At 32.9% G+C, this 15,744-nt stretch overlaps 1 protein-coding gene across 1 annotated transcript; it reads left to right on the top strand.

The window, feature by feature from the left end:
• The first annotated feature begins 67 nt into the window (after positions 1-67).
• On the top strand, positions 68-14,749 carry LOC140057530 (uncharacterized). Its single transcript, XM_072103227.1, has 21 exons — positions 68-248; positions 738-828; positions 1,111-1,198; positions 1,404-1,500; positions 2,523-2,661; positions 2,756-2,827; positions 4,871-4,939; positions 5,202-5,385; positions 5,560-5,656; positions 5,872-5,970; positions 9,650-9,740; positions 9,902-10,043; positions 10,285-10,381; positions 10,592-10,734; positions 11,083-11,208; positions 11,645-11,697; positions 11,822-11,920; positions 12,267-12,450; positions 12,878-12,990; positions 13,510-13,603; positions 13,942-14,749. The coding sequence occupies exons 1-21, from the start codon at positions 146-148 to the stop codon at positions 14,101-14,103; spliced, it is 2,343 nt and encodes a 780-aa protein (XP_071959328.1). The 5' UTR covers positions 68-145; the 3' UTR covers positions 14,104-14,749.
• The last annotated feature ends 995 nt before the right edge of the window (positions 14,750-15,744 follow it).

Here is a 15,744-nt window from a genome sequence, read left to right as displayed (position 1 = left end):
ATTTCTTGGAGTGAGCCCTCAAGAGTTTTTTGGACGGAAGAAGAAAATCGTTGATCCATAACGAAAAGTTCAGTCGTCTGGGTGATTGACGCTCTTCTTCTTTCATAAAAATAACAAATATATTTGCTGTATTTAATCTTTCAAGATGGCTATGGAAAAGCAAGCTGTTATCACTGAAACACACCATCGTCAAGTTACGGCTATTGGCTTTCATCCTGTAAGGCGTGAAATCCTTGCTGGTTTTGAAGGTAACATTTTTATTCATTTCCACTCAGCAGCAGCAGCCACCAGGATTTTTTAGACAGGCTCACCCTCTCAATTCCCTTTCATCATCCATCAATGTCATAAATGATCCCAACCTACCACACTCTACTAAACCTAGGCTAGCCTAGGCCTGCAAGATCAACTATACTATCCCGGATAAGGGAGACCAGACAAGAAAGTGTACTATTGCTAACTAACCCCATCTATAGAAAAGTTATTGGTGGTACACGGTGTAATATATTGCTAGCCTTAAGCCTAGGCTAGTACAATATAAAACATATAAAAACCAAAAAATAAAATGTCATTTGAATAGGCCTAGCCTAGTAGGCTAGTAGAACACACATCATTTGCTGGTAACTGCAACAAGAAAACCTTTTTAAAAATCTGTATTTGCCAATCAAGACCGCAATCATGATATGGAATAAAAGTATTGATAATTGATTAAAATGTTCTTTTTTTTACTATTTTTTCAGATGGTGTAATTAAAACATTTGAAGCAGAAGGGTCTAAATTAGTACACATGTCGTGGGAACACCAAGGATGGATCACAGCATTTCTCTATTGGTAGTATACCATTCTGAATTATTGTATTACTGCGGCTCACAGATTTTGGTACCCAATATTCTGCGGCAAAAAAGTGTTTCTAAACAACTTAGGCCTAGTCTGTCCTAGTGTACTTTCCCAAATTATAGCAAAATTTTGTTTTTTCTAACATGATTTTATAATACTATATATGATAACACCTCTTACAGTCTAAAAATTGAATCTTTTCTTAAATTACAATATTATTTAATAATAATTAATATTAATATTATTATCTAATAAACAAATCTTACTTTTTCCCAGGACTGAAGGTAAAGTTATGTTTTCTTCATCTAATGATGGTTACATCGTGGCATGGGCATCTGGTGGTGGAGTCTTCGATAAAATCAGGGTTTGTTATAAACTTTAACCAAATACTTTTTCTAACTCTTTCCAAGTATTATGGATTTATAAGTATATGAAGATGTTAAAAAAAAAGCTATACTTAGTTTGTGTTGATTTGGGCCACAAAACAGTTTTTGCAATATAATTATATATAATATATATTAATCATCATAATCAAACCTATTTGACATTTTTAATACTTTGTTTTGTAGGTTGGCTCTCCAGTGTATTGTATGGCCCTGCATGTCAGACGCAGACAAATGGTTTGTGGTTTTAATCAAGCAATACGAGTCTTCAGCCTAGATGAAGGTTTGAAATCTATTAGATAGTATTTAACATTTTTGTAAACTGATTTACTGTAGTGTTATCTTAAAATCCAAAGTCCACTATTTATTAAAAAAACTATGAATGAAATACTGTGGGCAAATACGACTTTGATAAGGTATATAACGATAAAATTTTGTTGTAAATACAATTTCTGATAATTTTCAGATCTTGTCAAACATGATTTCAAGATGGACATAAATGTCTACAAAACCAATTAAAGAATCATTTATATTTAAAACAATAATTTTTTTTTTTTTTTTTTTTCTAGCTTAATTATACTGTGTGAACACAAGCTTGACTTGCCTTTACACCTATTGTCAACCTTTACTTGAGTTCACACCTGCTGTGAGCCCTAGCTTGACTTGTGTTCACACCTGTTTGAACCCTAGCTTGTTTGACTTGTATTCACACCATGCCTCATCATCAACTTTCTATCATCTTTAGACTACACCATAGGTTATCCTATCACACTTGCTTAAGCTCTGTCTACCCTATCAAACCAGTGTACTTTACCCAAATATGGTAGTGATATTCCCAAATATGTCCATATCATCATATCACATTTTTGCTACATAAAATGTAGACAGAGCTTTAGTTTACCTGCATCCCTTTCGTTATTGATTTATTATTTATTTTTTATGTGGTTTTATTAACTATGTAATAAGAAGATTAAAGTAGGCCTACTGTATATTTCTATATATATATATATATATTCAGGCGGTCCGAGTTCGAGTCTCGGTTGGGGCGACTTTTTCTCATTCTCACAGATTTCCTCATCTTTATCGTTTCAAATTAATCAATTAAATTTCAGTATATCACCGGGCGGTTTAGAATTAATGTTCTTTGCCTGATGTGTTTATATATATATATATATATATACTATATATACTGTATATATATAGTGCATTATTATGGAATTACTATCTAAAACTCAGTTGCTACATAGACAGATTCATGTTTGGATAAAGTGGTCAAGCAATCAATCATGTTTTTCTGATTTGTAGGTGGCGCTGTACAACCATCAGCTGTAGCCGACAAAGACGGTAGCCATTTAATTCATATCAAGTCCGGCTCAACATCTACTGAACACACAGACATTGTAAAGTGCATCGTATGCCACGAGTCTCGTGTCTATTCAGCTGGGTAAGAGCAGCTATAAGGATTGCTTTAAAAAAAGTACACATATTGCAAAAATGTCTTCTTATGGATTGATTATAATTTGTTTTCTTTTATTTAGATATGATTCAAAACTTATCATATACGACTCATCAAGTTATCCCGGCCACAGAGGTCTTTCTCCTGTTTTTATGTAAGTTATCAATATGTCATAACTAGATGTTTGCTTTGGCTATTATTACAGTACTTTACTTGTGCTGTTTAAGGGGGGGGGGGGGGGCGGAATACAGTGAGTAGAAAAGCAGGAGGAGCAGATAACATCACTTTTTTCTTCTCCATAAAATGTAAAAATAATAATACATATGGTTATAATTTGTTCATTCATCATATTCATGATTAATAATTTATTTATGTCTTCTTTTTACACATCTTCCATTTTAGGATCTGCATATTATGTAAGTTTATCTAAAATGAAATATAAAATTTATTTTTTTCTATATTATGCTTTGGTCCCAGCTTTGGTGATGTATTTATTTGCTTTAAGCTTGGTCTACACTATCAAAACTAGTTTGACAAAAAAGTGATATGTGCCCAAATATGGTAGTGATGTTCCCAATTATTGTAGTGATATGACATCACCATGGCCATGGGCACATCACATAAAGTTTGATAGTGTAGACAGAGTTTTAGTAGTAAGAATTATTGTCTTTATTTACCAATTTCCTGTGTAAGTGATGTACAACTGATTGAACAAACTGTTAAACAATTTGCTTAACCACTCGCATGTAGCTAGGACACTTAACTATGGCTTAAAGAAAGAAGTTTGGGAAAACAATAATCAAATAATAAATGTTGGTCTAGCTATAATAATTTAAAAACTAGATTTTGGGTTTTTTGAATCTATTTTCTACTGTATATAATAAAGACTGGGCTGGTTCTTATACTAATTCAATTTTAGATTTTTTTGTGGTTGATTCTTTAGTTATCGAAATGTAAGTTTATTGTATATATTAATCCAAAGGCAAATTACTGAAAAAATAACAATGCTGTGGGTATCAGTGGCTGGATCTCAATGGAGATACAAAAAAAAATTCGAAAAGCTAAATCAAAACGATAAAGTAAACAGCCAGAAAAGTTAGCAGAGCTTTCGGGCTTTTATTGTATATATTATATATATAGACTTACATAAGTTATTGCTGTGGTTTCAACATTTGAAAACAACTTGATGTTTATTGCCTTTATTATGATTATAACAAATAAACAATTATAAAACAGTTTCATTAAGCTGATCAGCTTGATTTCTTCAACAAAACTGTCTTTGAAGATTGTATTGGTTTATACAAATTAAATTGATTGCCACACTGAAACCAGTTTTAACTTGTTTTCCCTTTCAACTATATGTTTGTTATTATGGTGTTGGTCAAATAGCTATATTGACGTCACTTACTGTATTTCATTTTTCCTACCCTGCTTTATTGCACTTCTAAATTGTGAATATGTATCCATTAATTAATTTTGTTTAAGGATGTATTGTCCCTTTGACTAATTCGCCCAAAAAAAAGGGGTCATTTTGAAGTATCATAATAGTTATTAACTTTCACCAAAAATTAGTCGAAAAAAAAAAAAATTTAACCGAAATACAGATGTTTTTTTGTTCAAAAAATAACTTTGACTTCCAGTCAAAGTTTTCTATCAAAACATATCTCATAATGCAATGCGCCTGTTTGGCTACTCTGTATGCATAATCATAAAACTTCATCGCGATCTGTGTGAAAACACCTTCTCAACCGTGACGAGTTGTAAGCAATCCTAATTAGCATCATGCATATTAAATGCATACTCTTTGTTTACTTTCGCTTGCGACGATTTCCCAGACAAAATGTAATCTAATTAATTTACCTGTTAATTACGTAAACTTGTTGTTTTTGGCTCGAATTTTCGACTTAAAGTGAATAACTTTAATATTACTTTGATATGGCTAATTTAAATTTTGAATATTTTTGTTTTCATTTTTTGTGTTTCCAGTGACAATACATCTTTAACAAAAAGGAAAACTATAAAAGTATGCTTGAAATAGAAGCTTATGGAGATGAAACTAATTCTTTAGGAAATATGTTTTTTTTTAATGCATGACGATTGTTTGAACACATGCAGGTCACATTTGTAATTCTTAATTTTACGATATCAAAATGTAATTTTAGTATCATTTTTTAAGCATAAGTTTGTTTCCCTGCAGAAATCACAAAGCACATGAGGCAGGAATATCTACATTGGTTCTTGTAAAAGACACAGAAAACAATACTTGGTAATGTATACAAATTAAACACATTTCTTATATAGTAAAACAAATTTCACATTTCTGTGACATAAGTTAATTAAAATATACAAAAATAAATGTAAAAAAGTTGATGATCATGTTTTGTTTTGCTTTAAATGTTCTAGTGGGTTTGGTTTCAGTTCTTTGATCTGACCTATGTTTAATTTTTTTTATTTTATTAAACAATCAAATTTGAGTTACACTTTAGTATTGTTTAATTTATTTAAAAAGAACTATTTTCTTTTTTTAGGTTAATCACAGGATCATTTGACAAAGTTGTCAAGATCTGGTCACAAGATGGTAAACTCACTCACCGATTGGACGGCTTCATCTCAACTGTAACCGACATATGTTACGTGCCAAAAAACAAGACGTTATGGGTAGCAGGAGGCTCTCCAATTGCTAGCCTCTTTGACCCAAAATCAGGGGAAAATGTAAGACGTTATAAAATGGTTTAACCGAGTCTACCTGAGAACTTGGAGGAAGAGACTGGGTTCAAATCTTGTGATAATCCAAACCTTTTAATATAAATTCTCAATAGACAATCACTGTATCAAGTTTTATCTCAATTGACTCCTGTCCCAAATATTTATAATTTTTTTTTCTAGGTGTCAGATTTTATAGGAACTTTTCAAGAATCTGAGGCCAATGAGAAATACCACATTCAACTTCTAAAATACTTTCCAGAATTACATCAAGTCGTAGGTAAATCTGGGCCTAAATCAGGGGAAAGGAAACAAAATCGAACACCTTTTCAAAAACTTGAAGCCTAGACTTGGAAATCAAATATAATACACTATAACACTCATTGCTATAGTTTGTATATACTTATTCAAAGTTGATTAGTGGGTCTTTCAATCTCTACTGTAGATATCTGTATAGTAGTTATTCATATGTTGCCAATTTATTGTCTTTAATAGCTAGTACAAGTCGGCGACATTTGATCGTTTGGAAGTACAACCCATCTGCCTGCATCACTGCCTTAAAATGCAAAAATGCTGTGGAATGTCTTACATACAGTAAGTATTTATAATATCAATCAATTATTTTTGTTCCATATTGATCATTCTTATGGATTTGACTATTGCGTTGTGTTCCATGTTTCATTCATTCTGCTTTTATTCAATATTTCTCTTTGCAGTATATATAAAATAAAACTGAATTGCGAGAGATTTACATATAGAATTGGTACAAGCTTTCAAACATCAAAATTTACAACATTAAAAAGTTAAAAAGTTTAAAAAAATATTTTTAAAAAGGAGATATTACACATGGAAGAAACTGATGAAAGTAATTATTACTTATTATTATTATTATTGTTGTGTTTATTTTGGTTTATTAATTAGTCTACACAGTGCTGGGAAACATGAGTTGTTGAATCTTTTAGTATTGCCATATATTTCACTTTGCTTTTTAGCATTCCTAAGTATCCTGCCACACGTTTCGCCTCTCAATTTAGGAAGTGCGTTAGGAACGATTTTGTTAGGATTTTTAGCAAAATCAAGAAGAATATCTTCTCTTCTTTGATCTTAAAATTTAAGATTAAGTAGTTTAATTGCTTGATCATAGGATGCATATTTTTGTCCGAGAATTATTCTACATGCGCGTTTCTGTATAGATTCAAGCTCCATGGATTGTGCTATGGTTAAGGCAGAGTGCCATACCGGACACGCATATTCAGTTGCAGGTCTTATGTGGCTAATATACATTTGACGCAGATGGTTACAAGGCATTCCAAATCTTTTTAAACATGTCAACATATGTAATCTCTTACTGGCTCTATTAACAACATCGTGGATATGCATATTCCATTTCAGATCATTAGTGATCTGAACCCCAAGTAACTTTAAGCATTCAACATTGGTTATTTTTATATTATTTATCGTAAATGATTTAACAATGGGTTGAGATTTGGCAAAAGAAATGTTCATAAAGTTAGTTTTTTCAACATTAATTATCATATTATTGTCTTTGGTCCATTGTGATAGTTCGTTTAATTGATCTTGAACATTAGGCGGGGTTTTCTTGTTGTGAACTTCACATATTGACAAATCATCTATATACTTCCACCGATTTGGGAAGTCTCTAAGCGAATTGTTAACCATTACTTGGAAAATTAAGGGACCCAGTTTCGTCCCCTGAGGAACTCCGCAAGTTATTCCTTGCCAGTTTGAAAAACCGCCATTGAGTTTCACTCTCTGTTTACGTTCGCTCAGAAAATCACAAATCCACGGCATCAATTCAGGTTGAACTCCAATATCAATTAATTTCTTGACAGCGATTGTATGATCAATTAGGTCAAACGCTTTACGAAAATCAACTGCAATAACCGTTGCTTCGTGTCCAGGTTTATCAAGACCTTGAAGTAAATAGTGTAACATGCTAGTAAGATAGTGACTTGTAGACGCTCCTGTGCGATTTCCAAATTGCATTTCGTCTAATTTAGGCGCGATCTTGGGTTTTATCCATGACGAGACAAAGTGTTCTAGCATGCGTACAAAAATTGGTGTAATGGATATGGGTCTGGTTTGATTTAAGTTAACCGGTCCTTTCACTTTAGGAAGTGGGGTTATGGTCGCCTCTTTCCACTTGCGCGGGACTATGCCTTGCGAGAGTGATGCGTTGTAGATGTCAACTAACGGTGATGCAATTTCAAATGCGAATTCTTTGATGACGCGAGGCGGTAGATCACCCGGGGCAACTGTTTTGTTGCAGTTTATTTTCTGAAGCTGATGATACACCTGCCAGAAGTTGAGTGTCGGTGCATAGCCACAAGGAAGGTATGATGGTAGACTATTAGTTTGTAGGGGTTCAATCTTCTGGCATATATTCGCTAGGTAGTTATTTATTAGTTCGCAAATTTTAAGCGGATCGGTTTCTTCAGTTTCTAGATTCAACACCGATTTCTTTTTATTCGTACCGCATATTTGGTTAACTTTTTGGAACCACTGCTTTGCGTTAGTGTTTTGCAGATTGTTAACTTCGTATCTGTAGTATTTAATCTTTGCTTGTTTGATTTCCCAAATTACTTGGTTTCTAAGTGTACGGAAATGGCGGGACATTTTTCCATATTTATGAAAGCTAATTTGTCTCTCCTTACAAAGTCCTTTTATTTTTGGTGTGATCCATGGTTTGTCATTTGAATGAACTTTAATTCTGCGCTTTGGAAAACAACGTTCGTATGCCAGACATAATGTTGATTCGAAAATATTTACTTTTTTATCAAGGTCGTCGGTTTCCAGTATTTCATGCCAATCTTGTGATGTTATCCATTGACCAAATCTATTGCAAGCAGATTCGCTAAAAGGCCGGAAAGACTTAATAACATTGCGGCCCTTAATGCAGACGAATCCAGGTTTTGGTTTCCATAAAATCGAATTATGGTCACTACGACCAAAGGGTGCATGAACAACCGGTTCTTCGTAATGTTGATAAAAGTTAGTTATAAGCAAGTCCAGAATATTACCACTGTTGTCCCTAGTTGAAGTTTTGACAACTTGTCGAAGACCAGTTGACGAGCAAAATTGTTTAACTTTCGCGCGGGCTTCGTTAAAATCACCGCTAATGAGAATCGCCGCTGACGGTGATGATGTTCTAATGCTGTCAACGGATTCTCTTAAATAACAAAGAAGTGTTGTTTGTGTACTAACTGGTTGTACACAAATGTAAGGATGACATGATCCGTGGCGTTTTTGGTAGCAATACTTTAATCCACATACCTTCCAGAACATCTGGAATAGGAATAGGATTGATTGTGCGAGCTTTGATAGTATCCTTAATTAGTGCAGCTACGCCACCCCCTATACGATCACTCCGTCCACTACTAAAACAAGAGTATCCGTCGATATTAATTTTGTGTTCGTTTTCTTTATTAGTCCATGATTCACTAAACAGGCCAATGTCAATATGTTTATCTTCCAAATACATAGAAATTTCATCAATCTTATTCATTATAGACCATGGATTTGTAAGCATAACTATTGGAAACTGACTAGGCTTACCTTTCCGCTGTTCATCTATTACGCTATAAGTGGTGGATGCTTTTTGTAACGTTCGTAAGTTGTATAGGTTCCGCGTCCTCTTTTCGATACCGGTAATAGGCCTACAGTTCCATGTATAACGATTAGAAGTCATTACACGTATTCGCCTTTTTGTTCCACCGCGAACTCCCCTCCATCTCCAACGCTTACGTTGTTCAACAAATGGGAACTTGGTATGCGGCGGTGCACCTGTGTTGAGCTTGAATGCATTCCTTCCATACAAGACTTGTTTGCGTAACACTGCCTGATTGGTACGGCTAAACATTTCATACAGTAATACTGTAGCACCAAAAACACCAAACAACACCAAAAATACTCTCAAAACGACATCAAAATGAAACAGAAATGTTAAAAAACGATGAAACAAATGTTATATACAGTACAAAAACCACATATGTACGTATATGCTGGTCGGAGAGCCGCTAAATTAGCGCTGCCGAGTCAAGTACGTCCACTCCCTTTGACGTCTATACTTTAACTACATTATACAGTACAGAGCATTTATTGTTCCAGCCAGTGGTCTGGCTATGGTAGTCTACATTTTGCATCTACAGGTGTTGATTTAGTGGGTGTTAAAAAAAGAAAACAAGATCAAGATTTTATGATAGCATACCGAGATCAACAAATACCCATATCTGTCACCTTTTCTGTATTTTAGCCAAGAAGGTTCCAATCTTAATATTCAGTGGTGGTAACGATGGAGAAGTTCACAAGTGGGAAAGACTACAATCAAATCATTTTATGTACAGGTAAGAGCCACAACAGCACTTTATGTTTTAGATGCTTGCAAATCTCAGTAAACAAATACGGCTGACACCTAAGCAGCATAGAAAAACATCTTTCTTTTCTAGGCCATAATTACAACAAACTCTAACATGATGATTATTACAAAAATGTTTAATTTCAACAGTAAAGAAGTATTTCCAATGTCGGAAGCCTACAGTAAATTAGCACAAATCAAAAACATTAAAAGACAAGCAGCTGCCAAACAAACATTACGAGCAATCGGACGACCAACTCAAAACACCCAAAACGACAGGACACTCAACCAAGTAAGTTGCTATACTTTATAGTTCATTGTGTCCAAAAAAAGCAGGACGAGTTAACAGATAAACTTAGCAACATGGACAAATCCAAGAGGGGGCCTAGAAGTCTCTTCTTCCCGACTGCAATGCAGTTTTGTTAAGTTCAGAATTTCATTTTATGATTTTTAGCCTCCTATTGTAAAATCCTAGATCCGCAACTGAAGCAAGGCTAGGATCAACTAACCTGTCCATTGTTTTTCCTATTTAGAATAATGTCGTAGACAAACACAAGTCAGCTCTACTACAGGCTCTGTTTGTTGAATATCTGGATCTACTATTAATAGCATCTGAAGATGGCAACATATGTAAGAGAAAATTGATATCTTATATCCTTCAGATGACACATGAACAATTTAAGTATAGGCCTATCTAATAATAAGAATCATGTATAGTACAGTATATTGAAATAAAGTATCAGATAAATTATGATTAATATAAAAATAAATTATATAAATGACTGGCCATTATCATACCAGTGGTTGCCATGACCAGTCTGTGTAATTTTATTTTCTCAGATTGTTGGGGATTTGACGACGCAGCAGTAGATGCATTGAAGGGTATGAAACCAGTTGGATTTGAACACTTAGTAAAGAAATACGCCATACTGTTAAATGACGACTCAGAACTGTTGATCAACAGATGCGATCAAGAAATACAGGTACAATTTTGACTATTCATACTATAATGCATGACCTCTCAAAAACTGCACCAAGGGCTGTGAAATCACGTCCATGTGATCAATTAAAATTAAACTTACTTTCTGGTTCTACAGGGTTTGAAATAACCAATTATTATTGAGCAGTAGAACAGTCAAATCTTTGATGTTTTGAGTAACAACTCAAATCATCAAAGTTTTCACCTAATTTTGACAGTTTGTATTGAATTGTGGGTAGCATGGAGTGAACACATATTTTGCTTGCACACACGCCTGTTAAAAGAACTATAAACACTAATATTTAAATGAAAACTAATCACAAATTTTAACAATTATTTTTCTTGAATACAGGAAAAAGATTCAGTGACAAATCGAGTTGCTGGGTTCATATGCAAGAACGTTCTTACTGGTCACAGTAACTGCATCACAAGTATGGTGCTGGTTGGCAGGGATAATGGATATCACAGCACATATCTTGTAAGAAAATACAACTCTTCAAAAACACAGCTTAAAGGGTCTTTTACATATGCTTTGGTCCGACTGCATTTCAAGCTCGTGTCAGAAAATACAACTCAGAAAAACAAGTGATTTTAAGGCACATTTGTATAATAGAGTCTCGTGTCACTTACATGACATGAAAGGTTATTGCAGCACATACAGTAGCTAATATGGAGTTCATGTGGTAAAACGACATGAAACATTCTATGTGCTCATTATTATATGCTTATTAGGCTTAAGAAACTGACGAATTTCTAGATTGTCGTTAACACTGGTTGCCTCATTCTTATAAAGCAATGTCTCCCAACCTAAAAACAAAACATGTTATTTCTATAGTATACAATTTTGCCTATAACTGAATCTTCCACTTTCTAATATATATTTAATCTATATTGTAATTGATTTTTACACTTAGCTATCATCTGGTTGGGATCGACGTATTTGTATATGGGATTTAGAAAAAGCAAGGTAATTTAAGTTTAAAAACATAATACATTAAAAGTTGTTTTGTTGGTCAATATAACATGTTAAATATTCCCCCAAAAACCTGAATGAAATATCTCAATAATGATACTATTGTTTCTATTTATAGCCTTCATGACACATTCAGAAACACATCACCAAACAACTCAAATGATGAGGAGTTAGCCTGTGATGGTATTGTCATTGATATGACGTACTGTCCAAAAAGGTATGTCTTGAAGACATTCTTCATTGTCATCGCATATTGCCCCACAATAGATTGCAGCAGGCCCTGTCGTTTTAAAATCATAGGTGTGCTACAAATTGCACTCCTCAATACATTCAGGGGTGCTGTTTGTATTTTGGTGTGTAGAAGTTTACCAAGTTTAAGCGTGTTGTAAATCACACTCCTCCAGGGCATTTTAGGAGTGTGTTAGGTGAGTGATCGCACTTGCTCACCTCAAAAAGAAAGAGCCTGTAGATACTTTGCAGTAGTCTGGGGAACTTCTAGTTACTGCCAATCTGTATGCATATACTGTACATTTATAAATCAATGTTATTTTGATTATGCATAGAAATGAATTTGCGTATGCTTCGAGTGATAAGATGGTGTACATTCGCAAGTTCAGTGAAGTTGGCAGTGACATGACCTTGTGCAACACCCTTCAAGGTCATGATGCAGAAATCACTCAAGTTAGATGGAATAAGGTCACGGATAAGTGGATCACAGGCTCTGAAGATGGCACTATTAGGATTTGGGTAAATATTAAATTCAATACATGCAAAAACATCAGTTTTAAAACAGTCTCTATAAATTTTAAAATTGAATATTGTTACCTACGCTACAGTAATTTATATTTACTCTATTGTATTTAAATCAATAATTAACAATATTAACTGAATAGAACATGACCTTATTTATACATGAAATGGACACAACAAGTAAACCATGGAGATGACCTCCATAATATACTTTAAAGAGTTTTGTTCTTGGTTCTTTTTTGGCTATGAAAACTAGTAGTGCATGTATTAATAGATATGTTACATTCTTCCATCATAAAGATATAAGAAAATTAATTCTAAAAAACCTTTCAAACTTGTTAAATTGATTATAAATACTTAATATTTTTAAAATAATGTGGGAAATTTTTCATTTATTTTCCTATAATAACATTTTTCTGTAAAGAGTGAGGATGGAATGTCATGTGATCAGATTTTAGCAACTCATGGAGCAGTGTTGGCACTGTGTATTGACTTGAAGAACGGCAGCATAGTGGCTGGAGTGCAGAACACAATCAAGTTAGTACTACAGTACTAGAACTAAACCCTTCACTCATCAACAGTTATTTCAGAAATAATATTCATAACAATAAACACAAGATAAAAAGAGAAACAAACTCTCTACACTATTAACTGTGGATGTAGAAATTTAATTAAAGTACAGTAAGCCACAATAAAGTATTCAGAACACTGTTCTACTGTTTTGTTTCATCAGATCTTCACCAGACAATGATTGGTGACATGTAAACATTACAGTATGCAGATGCAACTTTTATTCAAGAACACTTTCAATAAACAGTTTTATTTAAAATACAATTATTTCTACTATACTTTAGTGTAATTGTTAATTAGAATGGGAAACTGAAATAATGGAAGAGTTTAATTTTTGAATAATTTTACTTTCTAATTTTAAAATATAATATAAACTACATTTCTAAAATATATAAAATGAAAACATTCTTTTACTACTACCTTAAAAAAAACACTATTTTTCGGTTCTTTACATAACAATTTAAATGCGTAAATATTTCTTTTCAGAGTTTATGACTCTCAAACATTTAAACTAATGCAGACCAATATTGGACACAGTGACTCAGTCCGTAGCATCATCCACATCCCGGACAGAAACCAGGTAATTTATTTAAATGAGTCTAAAAAATATATTACTCCTTGTTACAAAGGAGTTACACATAGCATATAAATAAACATTAATTATTTTTTATGTAGCGTCAAAAACAAGTTTTCTAATATGTATTATAATCTATAATGACATGGATGTTTATTTTAATAATACAGTAAATTTTACTCTAATATTGTAAAACAGTGTTATCAACTATTTACATGTCCTATTTCAAAAGTATTTTTTTTACAAGCAATGAAATCGTATTTTAAATAATCTAACATAAGTAGTGTTTCCAAAACTACATGCATTAAACCTTTGGTAACATATTTTTTCTTCTCTTTACACAGTATATATCGGCCTCATGGGACAAGACAATACGCATTTGGAATTCATACAAACAGTCAAAGAAGAAATGTTTACAGAAATTGGATGAAAAACGAGATGAGAATTCACGTCATACAGCAAACAATCCAAATTATTCAGTTGACAGCATGTATACACCATGTTAAGTGTTGATAGTGGCATTTTTTAGAACAAAAAACCCTACACTAAAAAATAAATTACACAACTTATAACTCATTAAAAATTATAATTAAAAATAAAGTACCTGCTCACTTTATTTTGACTATTTGTCCTGGTCAAGGGCTTCATGCACAACAGACTGCCACACTACTCAAGTGTTTTTTTATATTTCATTTTAACATCCAGTATCACTCTCCGTTTTTAAAAGCTAAGTAAGAGAGCCTTAACCATTGAAGTGAACCAAGATTTGGCTAAACAGTAACTTGCTTATTGTTATTTACCGCATCCAATGAAGCATCAATGTCAACAGAGCCAATGCAATACTTATATCATATTCCACTTTTATATCAAATATTAGTACTAAATTGTATTTCAGCTTTGCTTGAAAGATGTGGTGACAAATTATACATTAATACTGAAATAAAGGATTATACATAACTTTGGTTGAGGAGTGATAGAATATATTGTGCCTGCCACACACTTATTATATCCATATGGTGGTATCACTGCATGCCATTTATATTCATATTTTTATTATGATGACACACTCTTATAAATAATATTAATTACTTGTACATCACATATCTTTATGTTAAAAGCAAATATTTACTGTATATATACACTTTTCCTAAGGAGGAGGAAAAAATGAATGCAATTAGTCATTGAAATAAAAGAAACTGAGTGGTTATTTGGGAAACAAATTATATTGTATAAAAAATACATTTATATTTTTATTGAAAATCAAAGAAGTGAATTGAATTGAAAATAAGTATTTACAGTTTAAAACTTGTTAAATTAATTATATAGCAGTGAAAGAACTTTCATCTTTATCAGAACCTGTGATACGTATAGGTTAGAAACATTAAACATTGTATACAAACAGAAATATTCAAAATACTTAACTAAACTCATCATCGGGTCCACTCTATAGTCACCACCAGATAGACTTTTTTCATCAATATTTCTATGAATGAATGACTAGTTGGGAGTAGTAGACCAAACCCAGTACAAAATCATCTTGAACAGTAAAAATATAACTGATGTTACATTAAGGTACAATCACAAATCTGTAAACAAGCATATAAGTCATGTTTAACATAATAATTCATTAAATGAAGAAAATGTTTCACAAACAATATGGAACGTATACAAAACGGAACTTTCCAATTTAATAAAATATGAACAAGCATGTAACTTTATTAAAGCTGAACAAAAATTGGCTAACGTAAAAGAAAAACTTTAGTACGTTTTGATAGTTATAAAGGTTAAGAAAATTGCATATCAAGCAGAATCTCGGTTGTGGCAACTTTTCCATCTTTACCGTTTTGATTTTTTTTTTCTGTGCCTGTATGAGTATACTGTATGTATGATATATTATACAGATATTGCCTGCTTAGAGGTGAAATATAAGATTTGACAGGGAGGGAATGATATTTTGCTCTCAGGAATATATTTTGCTCTCGGAAATATATTCCCAAGAATTTCTATCAATAAGCCTACATTAATAATAATAATATTATCAGGTAGGCCGAATAAATAATAATTCATCTTCTTCGAGCCGAATCACCGGATGTTCTGCGCGCCGCGCGTACCAGGTTACTACCGTGAGTATTGACCAATCACAAACG

This window comes from Antedon mediterranea, chromosome 8, assembly GCF_964355755.1.
Source record: "Antedon mediterranea chromosome 8, ecAntMedi1.1, whole genome shotgun sequence".
Taxonomy (NCBI): domain Eukaryota; kingdom Metazoa; phylum Echinodermata; class Crinoidea; order Comatulida; family Antedonidae; genus Antedon; species Antedon mediterranea.
Note: the sequence above shows the minus strand (reverse complement) of the source record. Positions and strands in the feature narration are given on the sequence as shown.

Excerpts from the sequence above, each read along its gene's own strand:
- LOC140057530 (XM_072103227.1), top strand. The coding sequence starts at position 146 with ATGGCTATGGAAAAGCAAGCTGTTATCACTGAAACACACCATCGTCAA. Across the intron at positions 10,735-11,082 it reads GATGCGATCAAGAAATACAG|GAAAAAGATTCAGTGACAAA; the intron begins GTACAATTTTGA and ends TCTTGAATACAG. Across the intron at positions 12,451-12,877 it reads ATGGCACTATTAGGATTTGG|AGTGAGGATGGAATGTCATG; the intron begins GTAAATATTAAA and ends TTTTCTGTAAAG.